The 22,666-nt window shown below is 35.3% G+C and overlaps 1 protein-coding gene across 2 annotated transcripts in view; it reads right to left on the bottom strand.

The window, feature by feature from the left end:
- Window positions 1-22,666, bottom strand: part of Hsl (hormone-sensitive lipase) — a 69,035-nt gene that overhangs the window by 3,263 nt on the left and 43,106 nt on the right. For both annotated transcript variants that reach the window (XM_089105736.1, XM_089105737.1), the window contains 3 exons: window positions 12,624-12,799; window positions 9,281-9,471; window positions 3,460-3,548 (listed from right to left, as the gene is read on the bottom strand). In XM_089105736.1, coding sequence (XP_088961862.1) covers window positions 3,460-3,548; window positions 9,281-9,471; window positions 12,624-12,799 — 456 coding nt within the window. The remainder of the gene's footprint in view (window positions 1-3,459; window positions 3,549-9,280; window positions 9,472-12,623; window positions 12,800-22,666) is intronic.

Raw genomic sequence — 22,666 nt, 5'->3', positions numbered from 1 at the left:
AAAAATTTCCGGGGGTTCCAACCCCCTCCCCCTTACATACGGCCTTGACAGATCGTACGTCAAAGTCATGTGGGTTCATATCCTATGTTTACGAGTTACTCTTTCCAGCGATGTAATATTGGCAGTGGCGTCAATTCGTGAAAATTTGGCGAGGGAGGCACAAAATATTTTTTATAAATAGTGGCGGGGAGGGGGGATAACTATTTTTTAAAATCTAGGACGGGCAAATGTGTCTTTAATTCAAATGAAATACCGAAAAAGGAATTTCACAATCAAAATACCCTCCTTAACCCTCCAAAAGAATTCTAAACATAGGGGAGGAAGCAAAAAACATGTAGGGAATACACGACCTTTCCCCCAACCCAATTGACCGCGCTACATATTAGCTACAAGAGATGTTATATTTTTAGTATTTGTGACGGCCTCAGGTACTTGCTGATTTCACAAATAAACAGAACATGTTTTAAACAAAACCTAAATTCAGCATAAAAAAAAAACATTTTGGTCCAAAAAAAGAAATTTTTTCTCTTTTGAATGGAGAAAATTATTCTCTGTATTCAATCACATAGGGAAAAGCTAAAATATCCTAGAAATTTATCTCATCAGATGAGTGGCACATTATTTCGCATGAAAAATAAATAAATGTTTTAAATAAAAACCCGAATCCAGCAGGAAAAAAACATTCTGGTACAAAGGCTTTCTATTTTTATTTCTTGAGTAGGAAAATCGTATTTCACATTAGAAAAGGAGCCAGAACATTGATGAGCAGGGGCGTAATTTGTTATGGGGCCGGGGTTCAAATGGCCCTCCTAGACCTCCCCCCCCCCCCCCCATTGCTGAAATTTAGTTTCTTCAAAAATCTTGTCAAAACTAAGTCTGCATAATTGAAGCATCCACAGAAACGAGTCAGTTTTCTCTAGCACATACCTTTATTGTACTATATGGCTCATTTTTCAATTTTCACCGTTATTATCACTTGATTTAGGAAAATTGGCTATAACTTTGCCCCCCCCCCCTTCTCTCCCAAGCTTTTTGAGGAAATTACGCCACTGCAAACGAGTAGTCCATCAATATCGAAACATGGAATGAAGCTTCTGTTTGAGGTTTCTCTATTGTTCGTTTGATAGATTTACTCAATCATTTTACCTGCTGAATTAAGGTTCTTTTTTTGCTGCCGGTTCCACCTTTTATATATCATAGAAATCGTTCAAGCACATAAAAAATCTAGAAAATCCTCGGCATATACTCCCTCAGACGATTTGTATGCTCGTATCAAAACTAGGAAAGAAGCTTCATTTTTATTCTCTTTTATTCTTTATTTTCATTCTTCATTTTTATTCATTTGATTCTCTGCTGCTGGTTTGTCAGTCCTTTTTATTGACTGAATTCAGTCAATTGCTGAATTCAGACCCCCATTCCCCGCAAAATTCAGATTTTATATAATTCAGATAGGCTAAATTCAGATAGGCTAATAAATTCAGATAGGCTAATGTAGAAATCATTCTATGGTTTGCATTAAAAAACTTGACATTTTCTTCTGACTTCTCCGTCTGACTTCTCCGCCAGACGATTAGTAAATTCGAGTCATAACCAGGAATGAAGCTTCTTTTCGAATATTTTCCACTGTAGGTTTGAGGGTCTATTAATCATTTTTTATCAACTTAGATCCCCCATTTCAATCAACTTAGACCCCCATTCCACTGCAGATTTGATATACCATAGAAACCATACTACAGATTGTGACCAAGCACTTAAGAAATAAAACAAAAAAAAACAAAACAGAATAAAAAAAAACGTCAGGTAAATTTAAACAATATTATAACAACTATGAATATTACATAATAATATAATAACAACTATATTATATAATATTTGTATTATATTAATTATTTTATTTATTTATTTTATATTACTTATATTACAATATTATTAATATTATTGTATTACATTATTTAATATTAATTATAATATTTATGTTATATAATAAATATATATATGTATATATATTTTTACATAATAACAATATAATATATATATAATAATAACTAAGAATATCATAATAAATTAACTAAATTAAGAACGAATGACACTTTCGAATTTCTTCACTGTTTGGTTCAAGGATTTAGTCAAATCGGACTTCTAGCAGGTCAATTCTGCAACATTCATCCTTATCGTGAAAGTTTACCCTACACAGGCATTGAGTAGCGCTAGGGTAGGCGTAATTTGAACAAAATTCTAAAATCTAAAGCCTAACGATATATTAGATGTCTAATTCCTGGCTACACCCACGTAAGTCTTTCCAACTGTCACACGAGTATCAACAATTGCGTATTCAACCAGCTGTTAGCGGGAGTGTTTTACGTGCCAAAACAACGGTTACGGTTAATCGTTTACGGTTAACAAGGCAGCGTTGCTCGACAATCTTAATAACCGTTTTGGCATCACAAATATAATTTTTTAGTGCTTACCCATCCAGTCAGGCGAACAAAATAGACGATACGCCCTTTTTGACCTTATCCCTCAGAAGGTCATATATGCCAAATTTAAGCCAAATTGTAACATTACCAAACTGAACTATAATATCCTTTTAAAAATTACGACATCCCTGCAGGATGACTTTCTGAAACATTCTGACCCAATGAGAAAAAAAAGCAACGAACACAAACGCCTCATGTTTCTTGTCGGAGAGTAAGAGGTGGCCAATAATAATTTCAACCCAATTAGTCCACTTATTTAGGAGTGCATTGCCGATAAATAAACAGAAAAAATAAAACAAAACAGTTTATGTAAACTACTTATTTAGGCTCTCGATTTTCGATTCATTTGGCAGCGGCGCTAGCAAAGAATATTACAGTGCAGAAAACTAACCATGGCGAGATTAGAAACATGGAGATAACTAATGGGAATCAAGGAATAACTAATAGGAATGGGAATAACTAATACAGTACAAAGTTTCAAATAAACAGCCGAAATAAGTAAGCTAAACTGATGTGTCAAACTTGACAACGCCTTTCGTCCGCAGAAATTCAAATATTAGCAATCTGCTGAATCCCGTGAATCGGTCATGAAAAGCTGATTTCCTGCTTTTTAAGATATCCATGGTAGTGTAAATCTCCGCTTAAAAAATTCGAAAAATCAGAATCTATTTTTGCTATTCTTGGTGATTTAATAAATTAATGGGTATTGGTTTGGATTTATTTGGGAAGCTAAACTTCTAAACCATTTTATTAGCGCAGAGAAAAAGCAGGCGCAGTCCAACGGTGACTAAGTAAAAGCCACAAGGTATACCCGCTCTAATAAAGAGAAACTACAAGCCACCATATGACGGGGGACCCACTTTAGCCCCCAACATCTTTAATTTATCATAACTACAATGATTATCTAAAGTAGAAAGGTCAAAAAGTAAAGAGAAAGGTCAAGTTAAAGAGGTTTAAGAGGATAAAGAGGTTAGAGGTTTACCAACAAAGACTACTTTCTCCCCAGTCCATCCAAGCAACGTTTTGTTTTCTATGCACCATGCATAAGCGTGCACTACTTCTTCGAGTGCCCTGAAAAAAAAAAGATTATAGATAAATAAAGCAAAAAGTCTACTTAAGGTATACAAAGCAGGGTTGTCAACTGCCCACGTCTAAAAAGGTGCAAATCAAGACCAAAAAGAGTGATTTTTGCTCAAAAAAGTGCAAGTCAAAAAATTTATGCGCACATTCCTTCTTCCGCATCCCCTCTGAGGTAAAAAGAGTGCATTCCACACGAAAAATATGCAAGTTGGCAACCCTGTTCCTTCGTTAAATGCACTTCTGATGAAGTTGCCAACTACTGACATTTAAAGCAAATGAAAACTGACATCCAAAAAGAGTGAATTTTACTCTTCCGCGTCTTCTCTGAGGAAAAAATAGCGCATTTCACACAAACAATGTGCAAGATGGCAACCCTGATACTGAGTATCTTGTTCAGCATGAATTAGTTCCGGCAGATTGATACAACATTTTGTTTTTATTTTCCTAGATAGTCTTGAAAAGTTGGCCCCCATTCCCCTGTTTTCCCATAATAGGCAAAATATAGATAACATAAAAATATAGGATTAGATACGAAAGGATGAAACTTTAATTAAGGTATGAACCACATTATACAGTAGAGTCCGGAAATTTTGTTTTTCCCCTCAACGGAAAAATGAGGGAAAAAACGAGACAATGAAACGGCTAAAACATACTAAGGTGTGTATGTATGACCATTCCATTACATAAGGAGACAAGTTGAGAAAACAATTCTTACTTCATAATATGCAAAATAATCCTAGTTGACAAATTTTGCAGAGAGAAAACCTTTGTCATCACTTCTTTCACTGTTGTACAATTTTTTTTTAACAAAATTGTGAAAAATAAACATATTTGACTGCATTTATCCGTTTTCAAATAGTCTATATATGAAAGTTAAACACCATCACTACCATCTACCAAAAAGATATAAATAGGCAAATATTGATAAATTTAGGTTATGTTAGGTTATGTTAAGTTAGATTAGCTAGATGGCTCTTGGGTGTTTGTTTTATAAACGAGTTTCAAGACTTGGAGAATAGACATAAATATTGAAAATTTGGGTTGACAAACTGGAAAAAACAGAAAAATAGTGAGAATAAAGTTTCTCCCCTTGAAAATATGTTAAATAGGATTATTTTGCATATTATAAAGTAACAATTGTTTTCTCAACATGTCTCCTTATCTAATGGAATGGTCATACATATACACCCATACAAAAAAAGATTTCATGCAAGAAATCTCTAATAATTTGTCAATAATTAAATAATAAAAGCTAAAATAATAATTGATTTTATTGTCCATTAGAACCATGAAAATAATACACCGGGAGTGCGAGGAAAAAAACACAAATCGATCACATTCAACACGATATGCATCACGATACACATGATACGCAACACGACGCGCAACACGGTACACAACAATTCAAACAATTACATTGCAAGAAATTTAACTCGTGTACTATTAACTCGTGTTCTATTTCGTGCACTATTAACTCATGTACAATTTACAGTGTCCTGTAAAACAAGGACTACAGATGAATAAAGAAAAAAGTTGAATTAGGATATGCGAATTATATTGTTCAGCATGGGGTCGGCTGGATATCAAATTTACGTATCTCCATAATTGTTAATTTTCAGAGGAGCAGAAAAAAAAAATCACAACTTCTGTATTCTCCGTGCGATAACCGTAAAACAAAAACATAAAGATATTTATTGATTTAACGACCGACCGACGACAATTATGGAGATACGTAAATTTGATATCCGACCGACGATGGATTAGTCCCGACGGGCTCATAAAATGTTTTGTTTCATTTCTCTATTGTCCCGGTAGCTAGCCCTGGAAAATTGTTCCCCATTCCCCTGTTTTCCTGTAATAGGCAAAATACAGATAGCCTACCATGAAAATATAAGATGATTTAATAAAAGGTGAAGTTTTCAGTTAAGATAGTGAAACAAATAATGTAATTAAGTCTGAAAATTTCCATTTTATATCGAATGGAAAAGAGAAAAAAAACACGAAAAAACAGAAAATATAAGAAAACAGCCAGAAAACACTTAAATTTTAGAAACCTTTAGATTTTTTATCATAAAAATAACTGGCATATAATTTTATGACAAAATGTTACTGATTACATGCTAAAATATGTGTTAAAATAAAATAAAGAATGAAAACAAAATAAAAACAATATACAAAATAAAAGCTTAGAGAATAAATTATGACACGAAAATTGTATATAATAGATAATAATAAACCGATGTAAATAAGTTATGTATCACGATAAAATTAAAATAGAAATAAAATAAAAAATAATATAAGATAAATAAAATATAAATAAAATAAAAAATAAAATATAAATAAGATAAAATAAAATAAATTAAAATAGAAATAAACAAATACAAATAGTATATAAAAGTTGCATAAAACATTGAATATAATTATAGCTGAAATAAAGGATATATCAGAAGAAAAAAAACTAGGCTAAAAAACAACTAAACATACAAGAAAACAACAGAAAGAAATCCACATTTAAAAATCATTTACAGCTGTTTGTCAAAAGTGATGGCAAACAACTTTGTATCATCAAATAACACTAAATAATGTCATCAAATGAAACAAAATTGTTTGTAGATACAGTTTAATCAAGCTCCAATCAAGTTCCAATCAGTTCAATCAAGTTCAATCAAGTTCCAATCAGTTCAATCAAGTTCCAATCTCCAATCAAGTTCAATCAGTTCCAATCAAGCCGAACTAATAAAAATGAAAAGATCTGACGCAAACCGAATTTGTCGTTTGCTATTAAGTTCCAACAAAATGCTTGTTTATATCCTTTTGATATTTACATGCTTAGTGTTGAGGGGAATTTATTCTTTCAAATCGGTCCTAAGACCACCCACTGACTTTTGTCCTCCGTTTTTTTTTCATGAGGAATTTTTGGAACAATCCAAAGCAGTCTTATTTTTTATTTGACATTCTATTTGTTTTAATTTAATTTTTAGTACAATGCATAACCGTCTTATATTTGATTTAATTTTCTACTTTTTTTGTACAATCCAAAGCTGTCATATTTATTTGACTTTCTATTTTATTTTAACTTTTGTTACCTTTTAAAGCCGTTTTATATCTAATTTGACTTTTTATTTTATTTTAATTTTTGATATCTTTTAAAGCCGTTTTATATCTAATTTGACTTTGTATTTTATTTTACTTTTTGGTGCAATCCAAAGCCGTCTTACATTTGATTTAACTTTCTATTTTATCTTACAATAACTTTCTATTTTATCTTACAAATAACTTTCTATTTCTATTTTATCATAGACGTCTCATATTGATTTTAATTTATATTTTATTTTATTTTTAGGAACAATCCAAAGCCGTCTTACAGTAATTTGACTTTCTATTTTATTTAAATTTTTTGTACTATCCAAAGCTGTCTTATATTTGGTTTGACGTTCTATTTTATTTTATTTAAATTTTTGGTATCATCCAAAGCCGTCGTATATACGAATTGAATTTCTATTTTATTTTTTATTTTGAAAAGAAATTGTCGACGGGGTAAAGTTTCAAATTAGATTTGCAATCCCAGTCACATACCCACAAAGGCCCATGCGCTTGAAACGAGAACTAGTATAGGGGTATCTTTACTCGGGGGCCTTGATTGCCTACTGCCATAGATAAGTTAGATAAGACAGGAAGATAAGTTCACGCACTATAATTAAAATATTGGAGGCCACAGTAATGAGAGTGGGTAAGTATGAGCTTAAAGCCTGGTCGCTTAAACGGCTGAGAAAAACTTAAGTTTTCCAAAGGAATTGTTTAAGAGCAAATTTTGGTATTGGTTTGACTGACCCTATTTTAAACAGTAGATTGTGCGAAAAACATGGTTTGACTTGCTTTCTAGGGTTGCAATGAAAGAAGGATTTAGAAAGCTAGTCCAGGTTTTACAAGTAAAAGGATGTCAGATTACCAAAGATTGTGTTTTTTGGCTCTCCATCTGGGGCAAAAACATACCGACACTGAACAGGGTGATAAAACGTCATGAGAAAGGATTAAAGAAAATTAAAACTTCGTGGGTGGGGTCAAAACACCCTAGACATGGCTCAAACCAAGCTTTTCAGGCGAATCAAAGGAATTAAGTGGCATGAATTCGTCTCCAACACCCAACTACTGCCACTACTGCCACACCTAACTCACTTCAGCTCTCTGCACGATCTCTTCAGTGGTTCAGCCACCTAGCATGCCAGCAAAAACGCCAACCAGAATTGCCTCTAGTTAAGATCCCTCAACCCACGGCTGTAAGTGCCCGTGTGGAAGGTCTCGTTCTAGATGACAGGAAAGGATTACTCACTTCCTGTCCTTAATTGGTAGCACCCCAGACGAAGCTATCATGCTAGCTCAGGATCGTCTGGACTGGAGATGACGAATATACGAATAAGGGGGGAATGAGAAAGATAGGGGGGAATAGTCCCTAAAAATGTCCCAGCGTACTTGCTGGGAAAACGTTAAATATCAGCCCGAAGGAGATATCATTTAAGCAATTTGACAGCTTTGGGAGTTCCCTGTGGTGCTAATCACTTTAGTTGAAAACCTTGCCCATACAGGATGCATATTATTTATGCTGTATATTCATTAAATAGACAACGCTTTGATTAACAATTAGTAGATATTACAAAGTAGACTATATAAAGAACGAACTATATTGTCATCACTGACGCATCTAAAGGACGCAGACGCCATCTAAAGGACATTTAATACAGCCTCAGAGATCTCCTAACTTTTTCTTGGTAGCTGACTGCACCACTGACTGCACCAGTCAGCCTTTATATTGGTACTGACGTCATCGTATAGTATGAGTATCTAACGTTAGTTATGGTTATAACATAAGATTATGGCGTCATTCATCATTTTGTAATGAAAATGCAGCTTTGTCAAAAAATGGATTTTATTTTAAATACTATGTTTTAGTACTTACAAAAGGCACTAGAGAGTGCACGTGCAATTTCTATTGATTCGAATAAAATACGGGTAAGGGATGGTTTTAAGGTGTGGGTTTTTTCTTTCCTTTTTTTTCCGCTAAAGAATTACACCCCATGTGAAAGATTTTCCAATGTCCGCGAAGCACCCATATGCTGCACCCATTTGTTTGCTGCACCCATTTGCTGCATCCATTTGCTGCACTCATTTGCTAACACATTTGCTGCACCCATTTGCTGCACCCATTTGCTGCACCCATTTGCTGCATGGACCCACCCATGTGTTGCAGCAAATTCAAGAGGTATGAGAATCACCTACAATCTTTACAACAGGACCATTTGTATAAAATTGTTGAAACCTTTTACAACAAAAATAATTATTAATGCATTTTACTGAGTTCGATCTTTCTCATTCCCCCCTTTAATTTCGATCTTTCTCATTCCCCCTCTCTCTCTGCGCTGGACCATCAGCAGGAACAATAAGTATGTAAGTAAGATGGGAAACCTTAAAAAGTATGATGGAGGAGCACTTCGTCTACGAGCACGTCACACGTGTTCGTCACACACTGCTTGGTGAAGTAGGCTGGTATTACTAGTAGTTAGTAATTAGTTAGAGCACGTTTCTGTGATTGTACAATGTCCTGAGAAGGGGAGGGACTCATATCATCCACATCAGTTCAGAAAAGGACTAATTCCACAAAACAGAAGAGAGAAAAACAAGAGAAAAAGAGAGAAAGACAAACAAAGGAAAACAAGAGACAGGACTACCTTGGATAGGGATATGTGGGCGCCAGCGAATAATCAACAGCAATCATAGGAACACCAATATCTTTTGTCCACCTTCTTAAATATGCTGCGTGAGACTTAGAACTCTGAGCAATAAAACCGCCACCGTGGCACTGGAACATCAATACCGGGCTTGGAGGTTCAAGTGGGCCTCTCTGCTTACCACTGCCAATCTGAAAGATTTTTATAAATATTATAAAAGCACTGAAATTACACTTTTATTTACAATAATGTATACTATTTTTTTTATTGTCTTTGTATTGTCCCATATTGTGACTAATATAGTGACTTTAATTATATTCTGGCTATAATAACTATTGTGACCGATATAAACACGTCATCAAACGCATGAATCATTACGCCCGTCGTCGATACAATCTTATTTTTATAATAAACAACCTGATATTTGATTAGGAAATCATAGAATTTCATATCATAAATTAATACACAATTAATTTAAATTTAAATCAATTACGCCGAACAGCAGATAATTATATAGTAACTGCCCTTTTTTTTTCATCAACGGGGCTGACTAAAGTCGAGAACATTCTTATTTTGAAATATGTTTTCATTGGGTTAGGGATGAGGAGGATTCCATAATGGGGAGGATGAGGATGGGGAGGATTTCATGGTGGGGAGGATGAGGATGAGGAGGGTTCCATGATGGGGAGGATGAGGATGGGGAGGATTGAATTCAAAATGCGTTCCAACTTCTCGTCAGCTTTATCCTTCTTACGGTTCTTCTCTCATCTTCCTTTTTTGAATCCTTACCTTCTCCAATACCTTACGTCAATTCTGATACTCGTAATCAGAGGACCATATCCACTAAAAAATAAACTCTCATTATTTGAACCTTTACAAAAAGAGTCATGCCGTAGAAAAGTAGGTTCGGGGGGGGGATACCAAGCTAACACAGTTTTAGAATTCTCTAGCAAAGCTGAAGCAATATATACATATGTGAATTTAACACAAGGATCGGTCCATTACGAGATTCGGGCAAACAGAAATGGACGTAAAAACTTAACAAATTTAAATCTTTAGGGGAGGGAAAAACCCCTTCTACCCTTCCCTGGAATCAACCACAAAAAAACTAAACATCTGACATAAAAATTACTTACTCGATATATTTTACTAAAACATTTTTGATTATACCTTGGCAAAGTAGGTCCCGCGGGGGGGGGGGTTAATACTAGACTAGAATGATTTCAGATCTCTCTGGCGCATATGAAGCAAAAAAGTATGTAAATATACAAAAGATCTGTTCATTAGGCTACTGGGGCAAACAAAAACAAAACTCTTTCAACGTAAAAAAATTAAAATATTTAGGCGAGGATAAAAACCCCTTCTATCTTTTCCTATAATCCGTACACAAGAGCAACGTGTCTGAGGTGGCAAGTACTTGCTCAATATGTTTTTCAATAATATCTTTTTCTTTTATATTAACATTTTTAAATTGGCAATTTCAAAGATCACCAGCGTCCTATCAAGGCCAATTTGAATTTACGTCTATTTCCCTTTTTTTTCTCCATTTTAACATTTTTTTATGACAGCCAACACTACATACATCACATTAGCACCATAGTATTGTCATATATAATAGCGGTAGATAGAGTTTAATTCTTTAAAATAGATGAAAACCTATGCAGATCGGCTGACTCTTTACAAAGAATACCCTTTTACCCTTTTTTTAATATCCCCTTCCCTTTAAAAGCACTTTATACCATCGTAGCTCTTTTTTAATATCTGTATTAGTCATAATGAATACCCTTATACGCTTTACAGCTCGCATTTGTAGAAACGTCTATCGAAGACTGAATAGTGAAAGCATATGGAAATCAGGGTTGTCAGCTTTTTGGTCGATGAATGTGTCCCCTGAGCATCCAAAAATGTTTAATTTTTAGCTATAATGCGCCCATCTTGGAATCTCAAAACTAGAGTGTATTTTTTACCAGTTCTTCTATTGACCAAATACGCTTCCTTTCAAAGCGGTCAGTTAATATAAAATATAATGAAAAGAAAAAAAAAATCCATTTAAAATTTCATACAAAATGACTTAGTGGGAAGGCACGAAACTCGTATAAACAAGTAAATCCCTTACTTGGAGAAAATCCTTTACTTATGACATCTCTGGTAAAACCTAGATGCTACAAAAACAACAACAAAATATATCCAGTTGGGAAATGTTTCGATTTATATCATAAATTTACAAAATGTGTCCCTTTTTCGTCCTTTTATATCCCGAATTTCTAAGTGTCGCTTTTTTGTCCTTTTATGTAATTGTCTCCCGGCATATGGGAATGTGTCCTTTTGACACAAAATGTGTCCAGATGACAACCCTGACTAAAATATGGTATGCTAAAATTATAGAACGATGTCTCTACCTGATGCGCTTCATTTCTCGCCTCCGTAGAACTCTCGATCAAACACTAAACGGTTGAAGGTTCGCTCAGGGTATTGTCACTATTTGGAAAATCTCTTAAGTTGCCCGTTGTATTTCCGAAATCTTATTCACCAGTTGCTGTGATTGCATAAGAGTACAGTACTTTCAAGAAAATTATCGATCTTTCATCACAATTTTTGTCTTTTAATATTATCGACGCGTATTGTTTGGAATAATTTTGTGTTTTGAATTTCAGTTGTGTAAGAGTTGAAATTTTCTTTAACGCTCGTCTCTTTTGGTTTTTTTTATTTATTTATTCTGCTTCTTTTTCATTTGTTTGTAAGCGGGTAAAAACTAACCAATTGACTTATCCCCATTTAATATATATATATATATATATATATATATATATATATATATATATATATATATATATATATATATATATATATATATATATATATATATATATATATATATATATATATATATATATATATATATATATATATATATATATATTTTTTTATATATATATATATATATATATATATATGATAGATTAGGTAGCTTAGCTTAGGTTTTTCACCCATTTCTGATATTTATAACCCAATTTAACCTAACCTAAACTAAACATAAACCAACCTAAACTAAGACTAAAAAAGCGAAGCTAATTGAACCCAAGCAGAGGGGTGGGAATTTCGGACATTCACTGGTTAATGTAAAAATTATATATATTTATATATATATATATATATATATATATATATATATATATATATATATATATATATATATATATATATATATATATATATATATATACGTTTCCAGAAAGTGCAGTTGAAAAGGAGGCACAAGAACCTTACACAACTGTTACCTAACCAAAAAAAAGAACCCTACAATACACCTAAACTAAAATCTGCTCAGGTTCATCAGACTTACCATACCCTCTCTCCAAACACTTGACATGAATCTTGTATGAATAGCGTGTGGTGCTCCATGAGAAGTTCCAGGGGATACAGTTACCTGACCGATCTTAACAGCCACCGGAGGGATGAACAACTCAGCCAAAACGGGTAAACGTGCTGCACTTAAACTTAGGATCCGAAAGTAAATATCTAGAATAAAGAACAACATAATCAAATACTCTTCTGCCTACTCACTTATTACCTTACGTACTTACTTTTTATTTACTTACTTTCTTACTTCGTATTTTTTATTTACTTACTTTCTTTTACTTACTTACTTTTACTTTTTATTTACTTACTTTCTTACTTCGTATTTTTTATTTACTTACTTACTTACTTTTTTACTTACTTACTTTTACTTACTTACTTTTACTTTTTATTTACTTACTTTCTTACTTCGTATTTTTTTATTTACTTACTTACTTTTATTTTTATTTACCTACTTTCTTACTTCGTATTTTTTATTTATTTACTTACTTTTACTTTTTATTTACTTACTTTCTTACTTCGTAATTTTTATTTACTTGCCTTCTTACTTCGTATTTTTTATTTACTCACTTTCTTACTTCGTATTTTTTATTTACTTACTTACTTTTACTTACTTACTTTTACTTTTTATTTACTTACTTTCTTACTTCGTATTTTTATTTACTTACTTACTTTAACTTTTTATTTACTTACTTTCTTACTTCGTATTTTTTATTTACTTACTTACTTTTACTTACTTACTTTTACTTTTTATTTACTTACTTTTTTACTTCGTTTTTTTTATTTACTAACTCACTTTTACTTACTTACTTTTAGTTTTTATTTACTTACTTTCTTACTTCGCATTTTTATTTATTTACTTACTTTTACTTTTTATTTACTTACTTTCTTACTTCGTATTTTTTATTTACTTACTTACTTTTACTTTTTATTTACTTACTTTCTTACTTCGTATTTTTTATTTACTTACTTACTTTTACTTTTATTTACTTACTTTCTTACTTCGCATTTTTTATTTACTTACTTACTTTTGCTTACTTACTTTTACTTTTTATTTACTTACTTTCTTACTTCGTATTTTTTATTTATTTACTTACTTTTACTTTTATTTACTTACTCTGTTACTTTGTATTTTTTATTTACTTACTTACTTTTACTTTTTATTTACTTACTTTCTTACTTTGTATTTTTTATTTACTTACTTACTTTTACTTTTATTTACTTACTTTCTTACTTTCAACATGATGATGACTTCTACCAAAACACAATCGACCACCTTTCGAATCGATTTTCGATACGTTCGACTCTGATATATCCAGATATATGGAAACACGTTCAAGCTAAATAGAAGTTTTGAATATTTTTTTTTAAACTAACATAATTCCTTGAGTGCCCATTTAGTTGCATAATAGCAATATACCCTAAATATATCGTGACCTACCCTGTTTTCCAGCCTCCATTTAGAGTAACCTAAAATGCAATGCGTTTCGTACCATAAAGGTGGCTCCAAGGCAGTACCCAGGGGGTTAGGGAATTTGACCCCCCCCCCCCCCCGAAAAACAAACTTTTGTTTGACTCGTAAAAACGTAACACAAATCATAAATATAAACACTTATTTATGCGTATATATATATATATATATATATATATATATATATATATATATATATATATATATATATATATATATATATATATATATATATATATATATATATATATATATATATATATATATTAGTGGAGGTCATTGTTTCAACGGTTGTTGTAGAAGATATTGCGAAAGTAAATCAAACAAAAGCAAATGCAAATAAGCCGGAAAGAAAAAAAACCTAATAGATTTACGATACACAAGTAGCAAAAAAACGTCACAGTGGCACGTAAAGGTTGAAATTGTCGTTTTTAAATTATCATTGATTTTAGCCTAAGGCTCAAAATGAGCCTATTCCGCCTATTCCACAGCTTACTCACCCCCACAGTCATATACACGTAAATCATAAAAACTCAAAGCCCAAGACGAAAGAAAACTTTCAGCATTTAAAACGAGATGCCTCATCGCATTTTGAATCTAACATACTGATCGTATAGCGAATGTAGTTGGTGTGCTGGTTTGAGAATTCTATGTCCAAGGGGCATGGGTACGATTCCTGGCGTAGCCAGTTATTCGGTTCGGGACGGGGATCAGTGGCGTGACTGTACGCTCAGCCGGAGTCAACCCAGCTCTAAATGGGTACCTGGAGAAATCTGGGGAAGGTAAGCAGGAAGGGTGTGCGAAAGCACAAGATGGCTGGCCCCCCGCCCCCCCCCATAGCACTTCCTGGCTGAAAGGGCACGAAAACGAGATCAGCGCCGCCAGTTTGGACCTTAAGTTTCTAGTGCCGTCACACTTCCTATAACTAATGTGAAAGTAAGTAAAAAAACCAGTCCGCTGATAACATTCTCAGTAAAATGAAGAAGCAACAGCAGCGCATTTTCGGCCGCATCGAGCGAGTGGGGCGGAACCACCTCCCAAAAACGACCCTGGAAGGATCTCCACATGGCTTCTCCAACGAAACAAAAGCTGAAAAATAACTTTGTCAACGTTAAGCTAGCCAAGTTAGGCGCACTGCACGACGCAGAGCAAACTACCGAGCCCCTACACATGAGCCGGAAGAAAAAGTGATCCCGATACGGCCCAAGAGGATAGCTAAGACCTAAGCAAGCAAAGGTTTTTAGACGGGATGTCATATGCGCAGAGCCCGAAGATGACAAGAAGGGATAATGGTCACTTACCATCGAGTCGAATGAACTAGTCAATCAGCTTAACAAATGTTCCTCAAGTAAATTTGAAAATATCAGCTGCGACACACAGACATTATGGAGATGAAGTAGAGATGAGGGTAAAAGGACTCCATTTCTATACAAAATCTTTCCTTTAGCTAACCCAATTAGAATTAAAGGGGGCAATGTCCATTCTGTTGAAAAGTATGTATATATCAATACCTCAATTATTTTTTCGAAAACAGATGGGAGATTGAAGTCGTGAATAAAGAGTAGTAGAGTGATGATTTTCTTAAGTAGTTGGAGTAAGGAATAAAAATCATTAGTTACTCCTTGTTCCTGTTATTTTTCCCTGACACATCTTATTAATTATACATATTTAATTGTCTCAGCTTTATCTTCAGTCTCCAAATTGAGGAAAACAATAGAAACCATTGCTAATAAAACCCGCTTTCACCACAGCTATCGATTAGGTATATTTTGATTATTTGGTATATTTGAATAGGTATATTTTGATTAGGTATATTTTTATTATTTTGAAAAAAGTTTCAAGGAAAAGTTTGAGTCGAAAGTTTTAATTTAAATTAATCTAAATTAATTTAATTAATTTAATAAATTAAATTAATTTAAGCTTTAGAAAGAGTTTTTTAGGGTTAGCTTTCTACCTGCAAGTTCCTCTTGGGGTAACCATTTTTTTTTTTAGCCCTTATGTCACGTTAACCAGCACAGAGAAGCCCAGGTATACAAATACACATCTGAGAAAAGCTCCTACCCAAAGGGAAGAAATGTTAGTTGGCATTCATTTTAGAATTTCAAATATATATTCAAATTCAAATTTTATCGAGCTTATATTCAAAAGTTATTCAAAGATACATAATGTTTGGCTGTTGGTGCTCAAAAGCTTATTTTTCATAACCTTTAATTGCTTTCAACTTTTGACTGTAGGATCTCATTCTCAGTAACTGACTCATTTTCCCATTTTAGAGGATGCGAAAATTGCCACCATCTAAGAAGCATGGTTTTGATTGTAAGTAAAGATAGTTTGACTCAGATTCCATTAAATTCAAGACCGTTATATCATTGTAAAGTACAAACACTGAAAATTTTGAAGATTTACCATTTCAACACAACCTACATTATCATCTAGCTGTCCCAAAGAGGATAGCGTCATACCTACCGGCAACTGACGACAATTTGCTGATGAATGACGACAAAACCGCCAAAATCATAGCGCCGGTGAATTTGTTGCCCGGCAAAAAGAGGTGCATTATCTTAATACCTAGATATTTAACACTTAATCAAAATTCCATTTCGAAATTTGTGATGCACCCCTTGCACCGCGTCAGAGTCCCTTAAGTAGAATTTTATAAGTTAGAGTCGTACTAAAAAAAAAAAAAAAAAAAAAAAAGGAAAAAAAAGCTAAAGGTGTTTGCATTCCAATCAGCCTTCACCAAATAATTGCACAAAGACCTAAGACTAAGAATGGGCTGAGTCATTTGGTGATGAGGGATGAGTCATTTGGCAACGAAAACAAAATTTTTATTGTTTTCGGTGCAACGGTGCAACAGATTGCTCACTTTCCAAAATCGTTTACAACAGGTGGCACGTGCCACGCATGACAATGTGTGCCAGGGAGAGACACAACCTAGAAGAATTTAGGCCCATATGACGGAGCAAGAGGCAATTACAGATGTGCACAAATAGCGAAGACTGGACAGTCCCTCGAGCCAGCGCAACATAATGAGAGAGGGGGCTATTTCCACCGTCCTAACAAAAACCGTAACAGTTATGAAGTTGCTAACAGTGCGTTTCCACAAGCTTACAGAAACTTTCCACTGCTTCCACAAATTTTTATTACTGAGGCTTGTTTAGCGCGCACGTTACCAGTCTGGTGAAAAAAAGATAATTGTGCAGTGGGCTCACTTTTTAGTTTGTGACAGTTGGGTTCCTTCAAATCTTGGTTGGAAACTGTTTAGATAACATACAGCCGCCCAATTCATGAGCATGCGTGGCCTGTGTGGGGCCCACAATTACATGCTGGAAGCACGGGGGGGGGAATTAAAAACTAATTTCCTAGACAACACCGTCTTTCCATTTTTATTTGTAATGGAAATACATTAAAATCGAAAAGAGGAAAAATCTTTTAATATGGCATTGAAAAATCTAAATTAAAAAAAAACCTTTTACAAACATAATAATAAAAGTCATTAAAGCCTGGACTTTTCTTATTATTTTTGTATAGAAAAGTTTACTTTTCGTTTTTATTGTTTTGTTAAAAGATTTTACCCGTTTTTTAAAAAAACATCCATTACAATTGCTAAAAGAAGAAGAAGAAGAAAATAGCACGGAACCTGAGACAACCATCACTAGGAATAACTAAAGCTAATTTCCAGTGTTTGAGATCACGAGGTTGAGTCTTTAGGTATTATTGAAGTCTGGCAGCGTAGCTGAAGCATTTTACAGTATTTCTTGAATCCTATTCACAAATAAATACTTTTAAGACTATCCTTTATTTAGAAAATATTTGTTTAAAAAATTTGACTTGAGAACAAAGATAACTTCGACTATCTTAAGTAAACAAAAAACACATCATGAACAACTCTATTTTTGAGTTAAAGATAAACAAACCAAACTTAAGTTGCAAGTTAATGGAATGATGGACGTTTGGGGGATCTAGTTGCCCTTCAATAAGTTTCGACTATGAAAAAGGGCACCAGCCCTTTGAATTTCCAATCAAATGAGCCCCTTTTGAAGTTTCTATGACAACGCCTTCTATAAAAACCTTATATACCCCAGGACATAACTTAAAACCTTGGGGAGTGTTCTCCTTAAAAATATATTTTCTATCTAGAAATCAACTACGCTGAACAAAATAGCTATATCAAAATTTTGATTGGATGTGTTGGGGGAATGATGGGCGTGGGGGAGGGGCTACTTCCCCTCCAATCACTTTCGACTATTAAGAAGGGAACTAGCCCTTGGAATTTCCAATCGAATGAGCCTGTTTTGAAGTTTCTACGACAACGCCTTCTTATAAATCCTTATATGCCCCCAGGGCAAAACTTAAAACCCTTGCCTTGGGGGTTATGGGGGAGTGTCCTCTGGGCGAGTGTCCTCCAAAAAAACATATTTTCTATCTGGGAATCAGCTAGCCTACGCTGAACAAAATGGCTATCTCAAAATTCTGATTGGACGTGTTTGGGGGAATGATTGGCGCGGGGGCTAGTTGCCCTCCAATCACTTTCAACTATTCAACATGGCACTAGGCCTTCGAAGTTCTAGTCGAATTAACCTTTTTTGAAGTTTCTACCGCAACGGCACCTATAAAAACCTTATATGCCCCCAGGGCATAACTTAAAACTCTTGCTCTAAGGGTTGTGGGCGAGTTTCCTCCTCAACAACATATTTTCTATCTGGAAATCAACTACGCTGAACAAAATGGCTATTTCAAAATTTTGGTTGGATAAGTTTGGGGGAATGATGGGCGTGGGGGGGGGCTAGTTGCCCTCCAATCACTTTCGACTATTAAAAAGGGCAAATGCCCTTTGAATTTCCAATTGAATAAGCCTGTTGTGAAGTTTTTACGACAAAGCCTTCTATAAAAACCTTATATGCCCCCATTGCATAACTTAAAACCTTTGCCCTGAGGGTTGTGGGGGAGTGTCCTCCTCAAAAAGATATTTTCTATCAAAAAGATATTGGAAATCTGCTACGCTGACAAAATGCCTATCTCAAAATTTTGATTGGATGTGTTTGGGGGCAAGATGGGCTTGGGGGAGCTAGTTGCCCTCCAATCTCTTTGGACTATTAGAAAGGGCACTAACCCTTTGAATATCCAATCTAATGAGCCTGTTTTGAAGTTTCTACGACAACGCTATCAATAAAAACATTATATGCCCCTATGGCATAACTTAAATCCCGCGCCCTGAGGGCTGGGGGGAGTTTCTGCCTCAAAACACATTTTCTATCTGGAAATCAACTACGCTGAACAAAATGACTATCTCAAAATTTGGAGTGGATGTGTATCGAGGAATGATGGGCGTGGGGTGGTGGCAGTTGCCCTTCAATCACTTTTGACTGTTAAAAAGGGCGAACGTCCTTTGAATTTCCAATCGAATGAGCCTGTTTTGAAGTTTTTACGAAAACGCCTTCTATAAAAACCTTATATGCCCCAAGGGCATAACATAAAACCCTTGCCCCGAGGACTGTGGGGGAGTGTCTTCCTCAAAAACACATTTTCTATCTTGAAATCAACTACGCTGAACAAAATGGTTATCTCAAAATTTTGATTGGATGTGTTTGGGGGAATGATGGGCGTGGGGTGGTGGCTAGTTGCCCTTCAATCACTTTTGACTATTAAAAAGGGCACTAGCCCTTATAATTTCCAATCTAATGAGCCTGTTTTGAAGTTTCTACGACAACGCTATCAATAAAATCCTTATATGCCTCCAGGGCATAACTTAAAACCCTTGCCGTGAGGGTTGTGGGGGAGTGTCCTCCTCAAAAACATATTTTCTATCTGGAAATCAAATACGCTGAAAAAAAATGGTTATCTCACAATTTTGATTGGATCTGTTTGGGGGAATGATAAGCTTGAGGGGGGGGCTAGTTGCTCTCCAAACACATTCGACTATTAAAAAGGGCACTAGAACTCTCGATTTCTAATTGAATGAGCCCCCTTTGAAGTCTTTACGACGACCCCTTCTATATGAAAATGCCCTGCTTTAAAGCAAAAAAATAATAAACTGTACATTGTCAACATTGAACTTATATGACTTCAGGGCATAACTTAAAACCCTTGTCCTGAGGGTTGTGGGGGAGTGTCCTCAAAAAAATATTTTCTATCTGGAAATCAACTACGATACAAAATTGCTATCTCGCAATTTTGATTGAATGTGTTTGGAGGAATGATGGGCGTGGGGGGGCTAGTTGCCCTCCAATCACTTTCGACTATTAAAAAGGGCAAACGCCCTTTGAATTTTCAGTCGAATGAGCCAGTTTTGAAGTTTCTAAACTCACTTTAAATCCCCCCCCCCCTCTCACACTCTCCCTTTATGACTCTCCCTTCGGAAATCAGAGTAGGCAGATGTATATCGAATTAGGAGGTGTTATCTCTCTCCCTCTCAGTTTCACTGTATCTCTCTTCTTGAATTTGGACTGATGCCACAATGCCACAAAAAAAGGACAAAAGGAACGAGGCCAGTTTTCGGCTTCACAAAAGACAATTTTCGGCCCATGACTAAAGAAAAAAAAGCAAATATTCCGGCAAAGACTATGCCAACAGCTTTCTTGATGATTACCCACTTCTAGTTCTTTACACAGAAGATATTCAAGACAAAGCATATTTGAACTTGGGCGCATACCCAATGCTGTTGGATTTCAATAAACGTTAATAAGACTAGAGGCTCGTTTTCTGGCACCGGTTTCGAACACGGGTTGCTATCGAGTTCTAAATCAAGCGTTTTTAGAGTTGTGGGTTCAACACGAATCCGCTTCTAAGCGTTTTCAGCGGCCGGGTTCTCCCCGTATTTGAACCCAGGTTCCTTGAATCTGGAACCCGCAGAAATACCAGGTTCAACCCGAGTTCTGCGTTCATTGGCGATAAAATCAAAAATGGCTAACCATCCTGAATTCAAAGCCCATGAAGTTTGCTCATTGGGATCCCAAACAGTTGATTTTGAATTCAAAACCAAGTATTTTGCAGTAGGCATCAACACATGGCTAATCATAGGCAGCGCGCTAGCGCTGCCAAAGTAAAGAACGATGTGGGCACAATATGTTGTTTTTTTTTTTTTTTTTTTTTTTTCTCCCTACCCGGGTACTTCGTATTGAAGGAGTTGTCGTAGAAACTTGGAAAAGGGCTCATAAAATTGGAAATTGGAGTGAATAGTGCCCTTTTTAATAGTCGAAAGTGACTGGAGGGTAACTAGCCCCCCCCCCCCCACGTCCATCATTCCCCCAAACACATCCAATCAAAATTTTCAGATAGCCATTTTGTTCAGCGTAGTTGATTTCCAGATAGAAAATATGTTTTTGGGGAGGACACTCCCCCACAACCCTCAGGAAAAGGGTTTTAAGTTATGCCCTGAGGGCATATAAGATCAATGTTGACAATGTACAGTTTATTTTTTTTTTTCTTTAAAGCAGGGCACTTTATATAGAAGGGGTCGTCGTAGAGACTTCAAAAGGGGCTCATTCAATTAGAAATCGAGAGTTCTAGTGCCCTTTTTAGTAGTCGAAAGTGATTGGAGGGCAACTAGCCCCCCCTCACGCCAATCATTCCCCCAAACATATTCAACCAAAATTGTGAGATAGCCATTTTGTTCAGCGTTGTTGATTTCCAGATATAAAATATGTTTTTGAGGAGGACACTCTTCCACAACCCTCAGGGCAAGAGTTTTAAGTTATCCCCTGGGGGTATATAAGGTTTTTATTGAAGGTGTTGTCATAGAAACTTCAAAAAAGCCTCACTCGATTGGAAATTCAAAGGGCTAGTGCCCTTTTTAATCTTCGAAAGTGATTGGAGGGCAACTAGCAAACCCCGACCCCCCCCCCCACGCCCATCATTCCCCCAAACACATCCAATCAAAATTTTGGCACAGCCATTTTGTTCAGCGTAGTTGATTTCAAGATAGAAAATGTATTTTGAGGAGGACACTCCCCCACAACCCTCAGGGCAAAGGTTTTAAGTTATGCCCTGGGGGCATATAACGTTTTTATAGAAGGCCTTGTCATAGAAACTTCAAAAAAGGCTCATTCGATTGGAAATTCAAAGGGCTAGTGCCCTTTTTAATAGCCCAAGGGGATTGAAGGGCAACTACCCCCCCCCCACGCCCATCTCTCCCCCAAACACATCCAATCAAAATTTTGAAATGGCCATTTTGTTCAATGTAGTTGATTTCCAGATAGAAAATATGTTTTTGAGGAGGAAACTCCCCCACAACCCTCAGGGCAAGGGTTTTAGGTTATGCCCTGGGGGCATATAAGGTCTACTGGGGGTAGACCTTTTATGCCACCTTCTACTGGGGGTAGAACGCGTTTTCGTAGAAACTTCAAAACAGGCTCATTCGATTGGAAATTCGAAGGGCTAGTGCCCTTTTTAATAGTCGAAAGTGATTGGAGGGCACCTAGCCCCCCCCCGTCACGTCCATCATTCCCCCAAACAAATCCAATCAAAATTTTGAGATAGGCATTTTGTCAGCGTAGCTGATTTCCAGATAGAAAATATCTTTTGAGGAGGACACTCCCCCACAACCCTCGGGGCAAGGG

This window comes from Artemia sp. Qi Xiang Cuo, chromosome 20, assembly GCF_049724085.1.
Source record: "Artemia sp. Qi Xiang Cuo chromosome 20, ASM4972408v1, whole genome shotgun sequence".
Taxonomy (NCBI): domain Eukaryota; kingdom Metazoa; phylum Arthropoda; class Branchiopoda; order Anostraca; family Artemiidae; genus Artemia; species Artemia sp. Qi Xiang Cuo.
Note: the sequence above shows the minus strand (reverse complement) of the source record. Positions and strands in the feature narration are given on the sequence as shown.